Consider the following 15,796-nt stretch of genomic DNA (forward strand, 5'->3'; position numbering starts at 1 on the left):
AAGGAGTAGCCTGGTTTAACCCTCTCTAGGATGAATCTGTTTGTTTTCTTGGCAGTCCATGGTACATTCAGTACTCTTCTCCAGTACCACAGGTGTCAATTATCCTTCTGTCCTCCCTAGTCACTGTCCAGCTCTCTGATGCATAACAAGTGATTGCAAAGACCATGGCCTCTATCAGGCGCACCTTTGTCTCCAAAGAGACACCATTGTAAGAATAAACATACTATGTATGTAAGTTTATTCTTATACTTAAGCCTATACTGTATGCTGATCCACACTTTTTTTCTGGTTTATAGTCACTGATTAAAGAATTACTGGATTATAGACGTTCCTAACTGACAGACACTTTGCTTTCATGAAGATATCCCCAGTGCTTTTACACAATGCCATGCACACAGCATACACGTCTAAAAAGAAATGTTTCATAATAGAGAAAAAATAAGGCTGATTTTTAACTTTATGCATAGGATTCCCATATGGAGAGTAATTTAAGATACTGAAATGAGTGTCCAGTATAAACCAGCATGGATAACCTTACTACTCTGTTCAAAAATATTAGACTACGAATAAATATGTGTCTAACATATTTATTGTTTAATAGTGTAAGACAGCTGCTGAACCAGCAGTACTGTTGTTGTGAACTATTGAGTCTGTACAAACTCATAGCTGACCCTCTGGAGCATTTTCTGATGCAGTTAATTGAAAAGGAGGAGACTGCTCATTCTTCTGTGGAATAACTAGAGGAATCAAACCACACACCTTTAGAATTGAAGCACAGTTTCTTTCCACTAGGCCATCAGAGCTATCTGAACAATAGTACTAATGATGTCAAATTCTGGAGAAAAGTGAACTTCTAAGAAGTGAACTAATAATTAGAGGCTGTGTTTCTTTTGGGAGCATTTGTGGATTCCTGACACAGAACAAAGTATTGAGAATCTATGCTTTGTTAGCCAAGGATGACGGCTAGAAAAAAAAAAAAACAAAAACAAACAAATACAGCAGGACATTACGAATCTCACTGTGCTAAATTAAATGAAAAAATCTTAAGATATGATGAGGAAAAATCCAGAAAGACAAGATGGGCACAAACATGAGCTGGACTGTTCCTTCTAGTCACTTGCATAATGCATGCAACTCTGCAGGGTGAGAGGATGAAAAGCTAAGTAGAAAACCTCTGCCTCTGCAAAACAGAACAACGTTTTCTACCAACTTGACTGAAAAGATAAGAATTCACACAGGACCTGAGAGAGGGAAGGGATCCAGAATTAGTATAAAAGTTCAAGGGCAGAAATGAAAAACTATAGTTTCAAAATTTTCACACTGGATTATGTACGTTTGCAGAAAAGTTGAAAAGATATTCTACTTTTTTTTTAAAATTTTCTTATTTTTGTGTGAGTGTACCGTCAAATCAGATCTGACTGGTGCAGGAGGAGATTGACCCTCCTTCCCCGGCAGAGCATCTGGTGGATTCAAACCATGCACCTCTGGGATTGTAGTTGCAGCTCCTTGCCACTAGGCCACCAGAGCTCCCCTAAGATAGTCTACTTTTGACTCATTTCTTCTTAATGTAAACAATTTATGCACTAGTGCCTTAGCGGTAAGAAGCTGCACTACCAATTTGAAAGCATATGGTTCAAATCTATCATTTGCTTTTTGGGAGAGAAAAAGACTATCAACTCCCATGAGATTTAATGCCTCTGAAAACCCTCTACCAGATTGTCAGCTCTGGGCCAGTTCCAACTCAACGGTACAGCAATACCTCCACCGCCACCAGGTTATATATGACAAAATCAGTAATTTAACACTGATACAAATGAAGACTTTATTCTGATTTTACCAATATTTATAACAATGTACATTTTCTGATCCAGGACCCAACAGAGGATATCATGCTGCATAATCACCATCTCTATTTGGTCTCCTCTAGTTTTTGACAGGTTTTTGTCCCTCTTTAAAGTTATGAGCATGGCCAATTCAAAATGAATGTGCTCAAATTTTTTAAAAAGTCTTTCAAATTGGTTTTGTCTGATATGTTTTCAGGTTTAGAACAGTTTTTGGTTTTTGAGAATAATATCACAGTGAGTTTCCTTTCATAACACATAATAATAGCATTGAGTAGCTGAGTGATATTAACCTTGATCATTTCATTGAGGTGGTGTCTGCTAGATTTTTCCACTTCATTACTGTTTCTCTTTCCATACTGTATTCACTAGAAGAAAATCACTAACTCTAACTCAAACTCAGTAGGAAGAGAATTAAGATGTTAAAGCTGTGTTGAAGAAATTGGGAAAAAATAAGGCTTTACGGACTGGGAGAATGTCAACTGACATGTTTCAACTAATAGATGCAAACCTGGTTGTGCTCATCAGCCTATGCCAAGAAATTTGGAAGAGAGCTGCTTAGCCAACTGACTGGCAGAGACCCATATCTGTTCCAATTCCCAAGAAAGGGGAATTCATACAATATGGAAATTAATGAAAAATGTCTTTAATATCATATGCAAGCAAAATATTGCCAAAGATCATCCAAAAAATGCTAGAACAGGAAGTATATTGACTGGGAACTGCCAGAAGTTCGAGTCTAGAAGAGGCTGTGGAACCAGGGATCCATCATTGTTGACTTCAGATGGATTGTGAAAGAAAAACAGAATACCAGAAGAATGTCTATTTGTGTTTTACTGGCTATGCAAAACCATTTGCCTCTGTGGATCATAACAAACTATGGCTCACATTGAGAAGAATCCCAGAACACTTAATGTGCTCATACAAAATCTGCACCTAGACAAAGAAGCTGTTGTCCAAAGAGAGCAAAGGAATACTGCATGGTTTAAATGAGTAACGATGAGTGTCAGGGATGTAAACTTTCTCCATATCTATTCTATCTGTATGCTGAACAAATATTTCATGAAGCTGGACTCTATAAAGAGGAATATGGCATCAGGATTGGAAGAAGACTCATTAATAACCTGTGTTACAGAGATAGCAAAACCTTGCTTGCTGAAAATGAGGTGTACTTGAAATACATGCTGCAGGTGGTCAAGAACGACAGCCTTCAACATATATTACATTTCAACATCAAGGGAAAAAAATGGTTTTCACTATAAGACCAACATTCAATATTATGATAGATGGAGGTAAGCTTGAAGCTGTCAATGATTTCACTTTGCTTGGATCAACAATCAACACTCTAAGTACCAGTAGTTAGGAACTCAGGAGATGCATTACATGAGGCAAGTCTATTGTTAGGGACCTCTACTGAAGAGCGCAATGATGTCAGTCTGAAGACTAAAGTGTGCCAGATGGGGTTTTCAATCACTTGTTATGTTTCTAAGAGCTGGACAATAAATAAGGATCATAGATCAATTGATATCTTTGAGCTGTGTTGGAGAAGAGTAAAGAATATCCCAGGTGCTGCCAAAACAAACAGTCAGGTCTTGGAAAATGTGCAGTCAGAGTGCTCCTTGGAGTGAAAGATGATGAGGTTCCTTCACTCATCCTTTGGACATGCTATAGGGAGAAGCTATTCCTTGGGAAAGGTTATCATGCTTGGAAAGATGAAGGGTCAGCAAAAAGAGGACAACCTGCAACAAGATGGATTGACATAGCGACTTCAGCAATGGGTTCAAGTGAGCCAAAGATGATTAAGAATGGCACAGAACGGGAAATGGATCAGGTTTGTTCTTCAGAGGATAGCTACAAGTCATATTTGACTCAATAACACCTAACAAGAAGAAGATATATTTTCAAATAATCAGTGGAAACAAGAAAAATAGTTCATTAAAATTTACATGAAAATGACATTAAATTTACATCTTAGTGTTCATGAATACATTTTATTGGCACATAGACATGCACACTTCTTTACATATTGTCTATGAATGCTTTCCTGCTAAAACATAAGTAATTGCAACAGATATATGTCTGAAATGCTAAATTTCATACCTCTAGGTTTTTATAAAGGAGCCCTGGTGGCATAATGGGTTATATGTTGAGTTACTACTTGACAGCAACTCAATGGCAATGAGTTGTTGTTTCTTAATAAGGTGTTCAGTGGTATCTCATTGTGACATTAATTTGCATTTTCAAAAAGCAAATGTTTATTTTAAGTATCTTTTCAAAGCTTTGCTTGTTTGGGTGAATTATATTATTATTTTTTTATTATTCTGAATACAATTCCCTAATGGTATATGGATAAATTGCGAATATATTTCTGGGACTTGTCTTTCAAGGAGTTGTTATATGCCTTCAATTTGATTATGACTCACAGTGACCCTATGAACAAGAGATCTGAACCTTGCTCTACTCAGCTCCATCTGCTCCAGTCTACTGTTAGACTCCAGTCTAAGTGTCAAACCATCTTGTTGATGGTCTTCCTTTCTCCCTCTGCCCTTACACTTTTCCCAGCATATCTTTTCCAAGGATTGGTCCATCCTGACAAAGGATGTGAGATGAAGTTTCACTATCCTTGTTTTTAAGGAACACACTGGTTGTACTTCCTCCAAGACAATTTTTTTGTTCATTCAGTAGTTCACTGATATGAAAGAGTTTTTGCCAACACAGTTCAAAGGCATCAATTCTTTTCATTTTTCAACCTTCAGATGTCTAGAGAGCAACTAAAAATATCTGGATCGGGCACACTTTCGTCTTTAAACTGATATCCTAGAACTTTGGAGAAGGGTTGGTCCATGATATATAAATAAATAAATACTATAAATAAATTGTCCATTACAAATAACTCCAAGGAATTAGCCCATTGCAGTTTTGATATTAATATAAATGAAGTACAAGACTTATAAACAAGAGTCTAAAAGAAAATTACAAAGCAAAAATGTTTCTTATTACCAAAACAAGCATAAGACACATGTAAGAAACTGTTTACATAAGGACACATAGTTACATACGTTATATAAGGAAAACTGGGAATCTTGGAAAGAAAATAGGTATTGAGAAAAAAAATGGCTAAGAATTTTCCAAAACTGATGAATGATATAAAAATATGAGCACAAAAACATTATAATGTTAACATAAAAAGAAAATAATACATGGCTGTATCATTATAAAATCATGGAACACAAAATCATAAACAAAATATGAAATAAGGAATATATCAGTAGTAATATGCCATGATGAAATAAAGGATACTAGAAATACAGGGTGTTTAGAAATAAAAGGTCAATATACATATACAGAATAATCTGAAATATACAGACAACTAATAAGTTTAAAAGTACATAAAATTAAGAGGACTAAAAAGAAAAACAGGCAAACATCATAAAATTTGAAAATACCTCTTTAAACTTGTCAGCTACCTACCATTATATAGAAGGGGGAAATAAAGTCTCAACCAGATCATATATTTAAGTGTGAAAGCATAACATCTTTAGAAGAAAACACAGCAATAAAACCTTGAAGGGTGAAAAACATCTAAAGCTGACCATCAAAAAGGTGCCCAAAAGAATTGGATTATACGAGAATAACTTTTTTTTCCTTTAACAGAAACCATTAAGAAAATTGTAAGAGAAATGAAAATTGAAATATATTCTTTTTCTATTTATATATGTTTGTATACATAGGAGAAGGACATGATGCTGGGAAGAATGGAGGATCAACAAAGAAAAGGAACACCCTCAACCAGGTGAATTGACATGGTGACTGCTGCAGTGGGCTCTTGTGTGTCAGGAAGTGTGAGGATGGCACAGGATAGAACAGGGTTCAGATCTTTTGCTTTTAGGGTTGCTGTGAGTTATACTCGATTCAAGGGCACCTAATGACAACATATATTTACAAAATCTTTAAAAGAAACTATATAGAAACTTAAATTAACCAATATGGAAAAAAAATCTAACATTATGTGATTATCTCCAGAGAGACTCAGGGTAAGGAATAACTTTCTCCAGCTCAATGTCAAAGAGCAGAAAGGGGAAGCCAAGATGGTTTAAGAAATGTTAGTTTTCATGTGCTTATTTGAATGTACTTGATAACTGATGTTTCTTCTAAGCTGCAATAATGTTAAGATATAGTGTAAAAATGAATATTGGATATATTGGATGTAGTGAAAGAAAGATGGGATACATTTTATTTAAAGGAAGAATGTAAGCTTGACATAAGCTAGTGCTGAGTAGATGTAGTCAAAGGGGAAGATTTGTTCTGTAGAAATGCTTGTAGGAAGAAGAAAAACTAGAGAGTGTTGGATTTAAGTCTGGGAATGATTAAGCCTTCATCGTACTATGAGGGGATTTGAATGTATTTGTAGATTCACCTAGGACTTTGAAAAGATATATTTGGAGGTACACAACAATGAAGTGACAGGCTAAGTTTGGGCATGTTCCATCAGCATTGCTGACCCTCTAAGAACAGATATATGGACAAGCCCAAAAGGGTTGGTGGCTTGATTGTCAGGAATTAATGAGGACCGCAGTCTTGTTGACTTGGCAAAATGTTGGGGCTAAGATTGAGGAAAGGGACCAGGTGATCTGGAACACCATGAGTTTGCAGCACATGCCTATTTGGACATAGTCACAGATGATGGTTAGGTCTTCATGATGTGAAGTATTGTTTATTGTTGCAACCTGATGCAACCTCTTGACTGGACTTTGCTTTTGGACGCAGACCCTAACTGTTCTCACTGGAACAGGAGATTCTTAAGAGAAAGATGTATGCTTATTTCTTCAGAATACTGGTTTTATAGGAACAGGGACACCAGAAATAGGCTAACTAAAACAAGGGAGATTAAAGCATGAGGAATGAAAATTGCTGGCTTGCATGCTTTAATGATATCGTTCTTATTATATTTGTAAGAGGAAAGTTGATTCTTCAAGTGTGAGGCTTGAAGGCTAGAAAAACCAGGAAGTGGTCTGAGGTGTCAAGGGATTATCTTTCAAAGTGTCTTTTCTAACCAATGATTATTTTTTGCTGAAGTATTTACTGTGTTAAGGAGAAAGAAACACGATATGATACAAGTCCTATACTACTAGAGGTTTATATTAGCCTTTAGAATCTCAACACCAGTTTTCATTTTTGGGGATACCCACTTTCCATTTACACTGAAAGTCTACATCATTCACCAGCCTGCATTCCTATGGTTGCATAAGTCATTTCCCTGGTGAAGCTGGGTCTCTAAGAAACCTTCCAGCAAACCACTGAATCCAGTGACCACAGAGGAGTGAGGAAACTGAAGGACTGTTGGTGTGAGAAATCATGGGAGTTAAAAATGGTAAATTAAGTTTAACAGGCACTAACAAAATGGGTTTCCAAAAAGCCAACATATAAAATATTGCTAATCCACATGAATTATTGTCATTGTTGTTGTTATTAGGTGTCATCATGTTGACTCGTAATGACCCTATGAGCAACAGAAGTGAACTTCCTATCCTGTGCCAGCCTCACAATCTCTGACATACTTGAGCCCATTGCTGGTCCCTGTGCCAATCTATCTGGTTGAGAGTCTTCTTCTCTTTTGTCAACTCTCTACCTTTCGAAGGACAATGTCTTCCAAAAAAGTCTCTCCTAGCAACATGTCCAAAGTATGTGGTATGATGTTTTAACCTTTGCCTCCAAAGGGAACTCTGGATGCACCTTTTCAAAGAGATATCCGTTTGTTCTTTTGGAAGTCCACAAGATATTCAAGACAATTCTCCAACACCAAAGATCACCAAAGTGTATCTTGTGATACACTACTTTTCTCTATCAGAATGTCAAAATTAATATACAATGCACACATGTAAACACACAAAAATCAGGCAAATATAGGATATGAAGCAAATAAAATACATACATGAAAATGAGAATTTAAATTGCTAAAACCATTTGGACTTTTCACACTGAAATTTAAATTCTTTGGCAGATCTATTAAAGTTATACACACATGCTACCCCTGAAAAATTCCCCTGGTAGGTGCATTCGCAAATAGAATGTATATTAGTCTACCTAAAGGCGTGTGTAAGCTGTTAATAGTAATTCCATCTGCCCAAATCAGCAGGGGGAAAATATGTCCACTAACTTGGGAATAGATAACCAGCAGTATTTCCATCTAATGAAATACTACAATGCATTACAAAAGAATTACTGTTACACATAAGATATTCAAGTTAGAAAAAGAATGTTGAATGATAAAACAGATGAATGGGACCTTCTAAGAATCAAATCCCTATGGACATCCAAAAACTTCTCCAACCAGGTTAAAAGGGAAGCCACAGACTGGGAAAAAATATTTGGTAATGACACGTCAGACAAAGGTCTTATATCTGGAATTTATAAAATACTCAAACACCACAAGATAAAGGTAAACAATCCAATTGAAAAATGGGCACAGGATATGAACAGACACTTCACCAAAGAAGATATTCAGATGGCAAACAAACACATGAAGAAATGTTCAAAATCCCTAGCTCAAAGAGAGATGCACATCAAAACAACTATTAGATACCGTCTCACCCCAGTAGAATAGCAAAATTTAACAGAGAAGCAAGCAACAAATGCAGGCGAGGTTTCCGAGAAACTAGAACCCTTATTCCCTGTTGGTGGGGGTGTAAAATGGTGCAACCACTATGGAAGGTTGTATGGCACTTTCTCAAAGAGTTGCAAATAGAAATACCATTTGACCCAGCAATTCCACTACTGGGAATATACACTAAAAAAATCATAACTGCCACAAAAGCAGATATATGCACACCTATGCTTACTGCAGCTTTGTTCACAACAGCAAAGAGTTGGAAACAATACAAGTGCCCATCAACAAACAAATGGGAAGAGCAGGTCTGGTATATTCACACAATACTATGCTGCACTGAAAAACAAGGAACTCATAAAATATTATACAACATGGGTGACCGTGGAAGACATTATGCTGAGTGAAATATCTCAGTCACAAAAGGACAAATACTGCATAGCGCCAGTGCCACTGTTATAAAAGAAGACGGACACGGGTTGAGGGGAGAATAGGAAAGAGGGATAAATAATGTATACTGCATTGAAACAGATGAGGGAGAGATTAGGTAATACTGTCATGACAAGAGTCCAGAAAGAAAGCTGCATAGTGGAGTAGACTGGGCACAGAAGATTGTACAACAATGAAAGAATTCTTGCTTTTAACTTTTCAAAGAGAAAAGCAAACTGGGGGGGGGGGGTCATGGAGGAAAGTGTGCAACAATGAATGAATGGAAATCCAAAGTCTCTGTAAACTTCCATTAAAATAAAAAAAATTAAAAAGAAATAAAAATAAAAGAATGTTGAATCCAATATTTATCTTTGTGTTAGAAGTTAGAAGAATTTATCTTTAGTGTAGAAGTAGCTGGGAATATACAAAAAGCGCTTTCTGAAGATCTTATGCTGTTTTATTTCTTACTGTGAAAAATTATTTAAATGTGTTTTATTTCTTATTGTGATAGTTTACTTAAATGTGCTCATTTTATTATAATTCATTAAACTGTTACTTACAATTTACATATTTTGTATATTATACTTTAAAAATAAATTTAATAAAAATATATTTCACAGAGACTTAAACATATATACAATGATTCTAAGGTCACATAATTCAGGCAAAGTTCAGTGTTCAACATTACAGTGAAGATTAAAAAAATGTGTATTTTAGGGGAGCTCTGGTGGCCTAGTGGTAAGGAGCTGCAACTACAATCCCAGAGGCGCATGGTTCAAATCCACCAGATGCTCTGCCGGGAAAGGTGGGACAGGGATAATCTCCTCCTGTACCAGTCAGATGTGATTTGACAGTACACTCAGACAAAAATAATAAACTTTTTTAAAAAAATGTGTATTTGGTTTAATTAAAGAAGAAGCAATCAAACACAGATATGATATTTTCAAGTTGACATTTTATACATATATTCATTCTCATGTTGATGTTACCTAACTTTAAACTTGATAAACCTAGTCTTCTCTTTGATCTTCTAAATATTTAATTAACATAAAAATCAGCTGGGATTCTTCTTCAAAGTATAGATTCTCACCTCAGTTTGGTGCTACCATGCAGAAATAAAATCTATTTGTATCATACAGAATTACTTTATACTGAACCACAAAATAAGAGCTCTGATATTTCAAAGGCTGTGAAAAGAATTATCATAAAATCACAAATTACTGACTTTTTATAAATTATTTATCATTAACAATGTTCACAATTGAGATTGCCTGTGTCAAACAAGTTTTGTATGTCAAGGAAGAATTTAGATATTGGGCCTTTAGTAAAACCATTGATTAGAATTAAATACAAGTTTGGGCTTTTTATTTTTGTCTTAGTAAAATAAATATGAAAATCTTTAATCACCTTGAGTGATTCCCCCCTTTTTAAAAAAAAAAGCTTTCAAAAGAAAATTTAAGAAACTAACATATCGTGTCAGCACCTGAATATACTCTTCAGGACATTTTAAAAACAATCTTCAGCAAGATTTTGCTTGCAGAGGAAGATGAAAGATGACCAACCTGAGCCTCACACAGAGCATTCAAACCTTGGTTTGAGTCCTTATTCTAATGCTTTTATTACTTTTTCAACCTTGAGCAAGTCTATTTTTCACTCTGGAAGCCCATTTTCCACTTGTGGAAGGGGAAAGTCGTAATACCTACTTAGAGTAACAATTAGATCACTTGGTGGAGAGGAAGGGGGCAATGATGGCGGTGATGGAGGCAGAAGTGCTGTCCCCAGGCTGTGATCCCAGTAAGGCTCAAGGTCCAGACCTCAAAAGAGCCTTGAGGGGCAGAGCCACCGAGACCCTGAGAAGAGCTGTTATGCCCATGAGGGGAGCTGCCTGGTATGTATGAGAAACTTTATCTAAGCCTCCATCCCCTCCTCCAGTACGCCTGTAAATAACACCTCCAAAGCCCTTTTCTTAATAACTTACAAGTTTGTTCTCTTTAGACTTGCTCTCTTTCCTGTAGGTAACCTGAACACTGAGTCTTGTTCCAGAACCTGAACCCTGAGCCCAGTTCCAGAGACAAAAGGGAATTTTAGCTGTCAGCAAGGGAAATGAAGGTGGATAGAGCCTCAAAGTTCAGTCAGTCACCCTCACTGGACTCACCAAGGCAAAACCTTTGCAGTCTAGAGGGCAGAGAATGTTATAAAAATATCTTTACATCTTTTAAAATAACTGAACAAGGAAGGCGACATGCAGCTTCAACTCAAGACTATCACTAAAGTGAGCTCCTCCACAGCACGAAGCAGCCAGAGTTTGTACTCCTATTCCCAAATGGGAAACCCAAAAATAATAAAGAATCTCTTTATTAAAAAAAAAATCACCATTGGACTATGCTCACCATTACCCTGTCTTTTCTGGTCCCCACTGGATCTTTCTCATTTCCCTTACCCTCTCCCTCCACCCACTAAATTGGGCAACACTGTGATTTCATCCCTACTGGTCCTCACCCTTCTGCTCCCACTCCTTACCCCATTGTGGCCCCATACATGTTTTATTAGTTAGTTATCCTTCTATTTTTACCATAAAATAATTAAAAAGAACAATAAGAAGAAACTAACATATAAATGTCTTTGATGAGCCTGGTGTGATTTCAAGACATTTTTTACCCGGTCATGGATCTCATCACAGTTTGGAGATGAACACCAGTCAGAATGGAATCTGTAGGCATAAAAAGCAAAGATGATTTATAACCAGAAGACAAAAACAATCTTTCCAAGTTCCCAAGTGACAGATTTTCCAAAGACCTATTTGATAACAAGGGAACTCTGTTGCCATGGGGGTAAGGTTCTGTGCTAACCACTCAAGAGGTACAAGGAGTGAATCCATGAGAGAGAAGATGGGAAACGTCCTTCTGTGTGATTTAAAGGCTCTGAAAATGCACTGGAGGGTCAGCTATGAGTCAGCTCCAAATCCATGGCATACAACAATGACAATATTTTATAACATATGCAAAATAGTTTATTTTCCTCTTTTAATGAAGGGAGGAAGGCATAAAATCATACCAATTCTCAAATATGTTATTGAGTTTTCACAGTATGGTTTTTAAAATGATAATTATAAAGCTTGATATGAATTAACAAAGATATACCTAGTCTTATTTTCATTTTAATGAATTACAGAAGTAATTCTTTATAGAAATAATTCTATAAATATTTTCATGTTAAAATAATTCTATAAACAATGATTTTAAAATTGTTTTCTATTCTCCAGTGGTTTAATCACAGTCTCTTAAATGCAAGTAATTTCTTTTGGAGTATAGAAAAATAAAGCTAACTTTATGAAATCAAACCAAATGTGTCTAATACCCAAAAATATTTAGAATTTAAACATTTCTCTTTCAGAATACAGAACTAAAATAACTGAATAGTTTCTTCTGCAACACAGAGGAAATCAGTTTTCTACTCTGTTACTATGTGTGTGTGTATGATAAATATACATAATAAAATACATGTGTGTATTGCCGGAAGTCCAGGCTGGGTTTAGAAGGGGTCGTGGTACTAGGGATATTGTTGCTGATGTTAGATGGATCTTGGCTGAAAGCAGAGAATACCAGAAGAATGTCTATATGTGTTTCATTGATTATGCAAAGGCATTTGACTCTGTGGATCATAACAAACTGTGGCTGACTCTGAGAAGAATGGGAATCCCAGAACATTTAATTGTGCTAATACGAAACCTATACTTGGACCAAGAGGCACTAGTCAGAACAGAGCAGGGTAACACTGCATGATTCAATATAGGGAAGGGTGTACGCCAGGGATGTATCCTGTCTCCATACCTTTTCAACATGTATTAAGAGCAGATTATCCGAGAGGCTGGGCTCTATGAGGAGAATTGTGGCATCAGGATTGGTGGAAGATCTATTAACAATCTGCGTTATGCAGATGACACAACCCTGCTTGCTGAAACTGAGGAGGACCTCATGCACTTGCTGCGAAGGGTCAAGGACTGCAGCCTTCAGTATGGACTGAGGCTCAATGTCAAGAAGACAAAGATTCTCACCACTGGATCAACTGGCAGCGTCAGGATGGATGGCGAAGAGACTGAGATTGTTCACAGCTTCAGTTTGCTCGGCTCCACAGTCAACACTCTTGGCACCAGTAGTCAGGAAATCAAAAAGCGTATCGCGATGGCAAAGTCTGCTGTTAGGGACCTCTGTACTCAAGAGCAACGGTGTCTCTCTGGAGACTAAGGTGCACCTGATACAGGCCATGGTCTTTGCAATCGCTTGTTATGCATCAGAGAGTTGGACAATGAATAGAGAGGACAGAAGGAGAGTTGATGCCTTTGAGCTGTGGTGCTGGAGAAGGGTACTGAATGTACCATGGACTGCCAGGAAAACAAACAGATTCATCTTGGAGAGGATTAAACCAAGCTACTCCTTGGAGGCAAGGATTCTGGGGCTTCGTCTGACATACTTTGGACATGTTGCCAGGAGGGACGGGTCCTTGGAGAGGGACATCATGCTTGGGAGGGTGGAGGGACAACGCAGGAGGGGAAGACCCTCTATGAGATGGATTGATTCGGTGACTGGGGCAATCGGGATGGGTGTGTCAGAGGCGGTGCGGTTGGCGCAGGACAGAGCAGGGTTTAGGGCTGTTGTGCATAGGGTCACTATGAGTCGCAAATGACTTGACGGCACATAAAAACAACAACAACAACAACAAATGTATATATAAGATAGTTCTGGTGGTGTATCCTTAGCTAGTTGTACTGCTAACCCAAATGACAGGTTGCCTCTGAGATTCAAATCTATTAGTTGCTCCTAAAGATGAAAATAGGTAGACCCTCTTCAACAAGCACTTCAGTTTCAGCAAACAAGATTGTGTCATCTGCATAAAGCAGGTTGTTGATGAGTCTTCCTTCAATCCTGATGCCACATTCCTTCTCACAAAGCCCAGCTTCCTGAATGATATGTCCTCTATATAGATTTAAAAAGTATGGAGACAGGATGTATCTCACACACACACACACACACACACACACAGAAAAAAAGAAATATGGTTATTTTACAAACTTGTATTAGAGCCTTATGGGAAGTCAAACTTCATACCAAATATTATATAAAAACTCTTGTTCAGGAATTGAAGGAATTAGAATTAGGATTTCTCTTGTGATAGATCACAAAAAATGATCCATTTGTTCCCTGCAGACAGGAGACAGCTGGGGCCCCCCTACAGAGGGAGTGTTACATGTGAAATACTTTCTGAGCTAGAGCATTGGGATGACAATAGAGAAAAATTCGGCTTCATTTACAAGGAATTTTTTTTTATGATTTACTTCCCCTGATTATCAATAAATACAGAGAGAGGCATGGCTTGAGGCCCTTCAGTCGAGAACTGTTGGCCCCCTGTTTTATGCTCTCTGTTCTATCTCATTGCTGGCTGCTTGTCTCATTATTAATATTTATAAAAATACTTTAGCCTCGGTCTGCAACAGAGCCTCAAGTTTGGGATTAAGGGTTTCAAGTAAGAATACATATCTATCTCTTCTATCTCATTTTCATTCCATACTCAAAACAGCAAAAACATATTTGAGCAACTTTGTCCTACACAATTAAGAAAATGCCCAGATCTGTCTGATTATGATGTATCCATATGATTACTGATAACTGATTTGTAATGGAATGAGTGAAGTGCTTACATATTATTTAAGTACTTTTTACTTCCCAAATTACAATTTTATATGAATAGAACGTATTCTGGAAAGTGCAACAGAGTAGACTACAACTCATAGTGATCCTATGATCAACAGATCAGAACTTTCTCCTGATCGGTTCCATCCTTGAAACCCCCACCGTGACCAATCCCATTGTTGCAGTCACAATATCAATACACCTTGTTGAGGGTCTTCTATTTTAAAGACCCTCCACTTTTCCGAGCATTATGGTTTTTCTCAAGAGATAGCCCCTCATGAAAACATGTCAAAAGTATGTGAGATGATGTCTCAACACCCTTGCTTCTAAGGATGCTCTTACTTCAGGTTTGTTCTTTTGTCCCTTTGCTTATGCTTTTGGTAATTCATTGGATATTCAATACTCTTATCCACCATAAAAATTAAAAAGCATCAATTCTTCTCCAATCTTTCTTATTCACTACTTAACTTTCAAATGTACATGAAACTACTGAAAACATCATGGCTTGAGTCAAGTGCTTCTTGGTCTTCAAACTGACACCTTTGCTCTTTAGCATTTTAGAGAGGTCCTTCAGAGTAGATTTTCCCAGTGCAATATCTTTATTTTTAATTTCTTGACTGCTGCTACCATAGATGTTGATGGACAATACTGGAAAATGAAATCACAGAAAACTTCACTACTTTCTCCATCTATCAGGATGTTGCCTGTGGGTCTAGCATTGAGGAGTTATACTTTTTTGAAATTAAGGTGTAATCCTTATTGAAACCTGTAGTGTCTGATGTTATGCAGTAGTCTTCACTTTCTGCAAGCAAGGTTGTATTTTCTTCCATTCCTGATGGTACATTCTCTTCATTAGTCCCCCTTCTTGGATTGTTTGCTCAGCATATGAACTGAACAAAAAAGGAGAAAGAGTATTAATGACAGAGTTGGCTAATCTCTACATTGTGTTGGATCACCTCTTTGTGGAATGGGAATAAATACAGCTCTCTTCCAGTTGGTTGGCCACATCTTCAAAATTTCTTGGCACAGATTATAGAGCGCTTCTATGGCTACATCTGTTTGTTGTGATCCCTCATTCTAATCCGTAATTCATGGGGTCTGTCTGTATTTCTTTTTTGCCCAATGCCTTCAGTGAGCCTGAACTTCTTCCTTCAGTACCACAGGTTCTTGATAATAAGCTACTTTTTGAAAGGACTCAGTATTGACCAATTCTTTTTAACAGTAACTCTAAAGTC

The 15,796-nt window shown here is 37.1% G+C and overlaps 1 protein-coding gene across 1 annotated transcript in view; it reads right to left on the reverse strand.

The window, feature by feature from the left end:
* Window positions 1-15,796, reverse strand: part of LOC102860280 (spermatogenesis-associated protein 6-like) — a 137,071-nt gene that overhangs the window by 17,999 nt on the left and 103,276 nt on the right. Inside the window, exon 9 of the mRNA XM_006879802.1 lies at window positions 11,533-11,584. Within this exon, the coding sequence (XP_006879864.1) occupies window positions 11,533-11,584 (52 nt within the window). The remainder of the gene's footprint in view (window positions 1-11,532; window positions 11,585-15,796) is intronic.

This window comes from Elephantulus edwardii, unplaced genomic scaffold (assembly GCF_000299155.1).
Source record: "Elephantulus edwardii isolate Elephantulus edwardi_28Jun2011 unplaced genomic scaffold, EleEdw1.0 scaffold00005, whole genome shotgun sequence".
Lineage (NCBI taxonomy): Eukaryota > Metazoa > Chordata > Mammalia > Macroscelidea > Macroscelididae > Elephantulus > Elephantulus edwardii.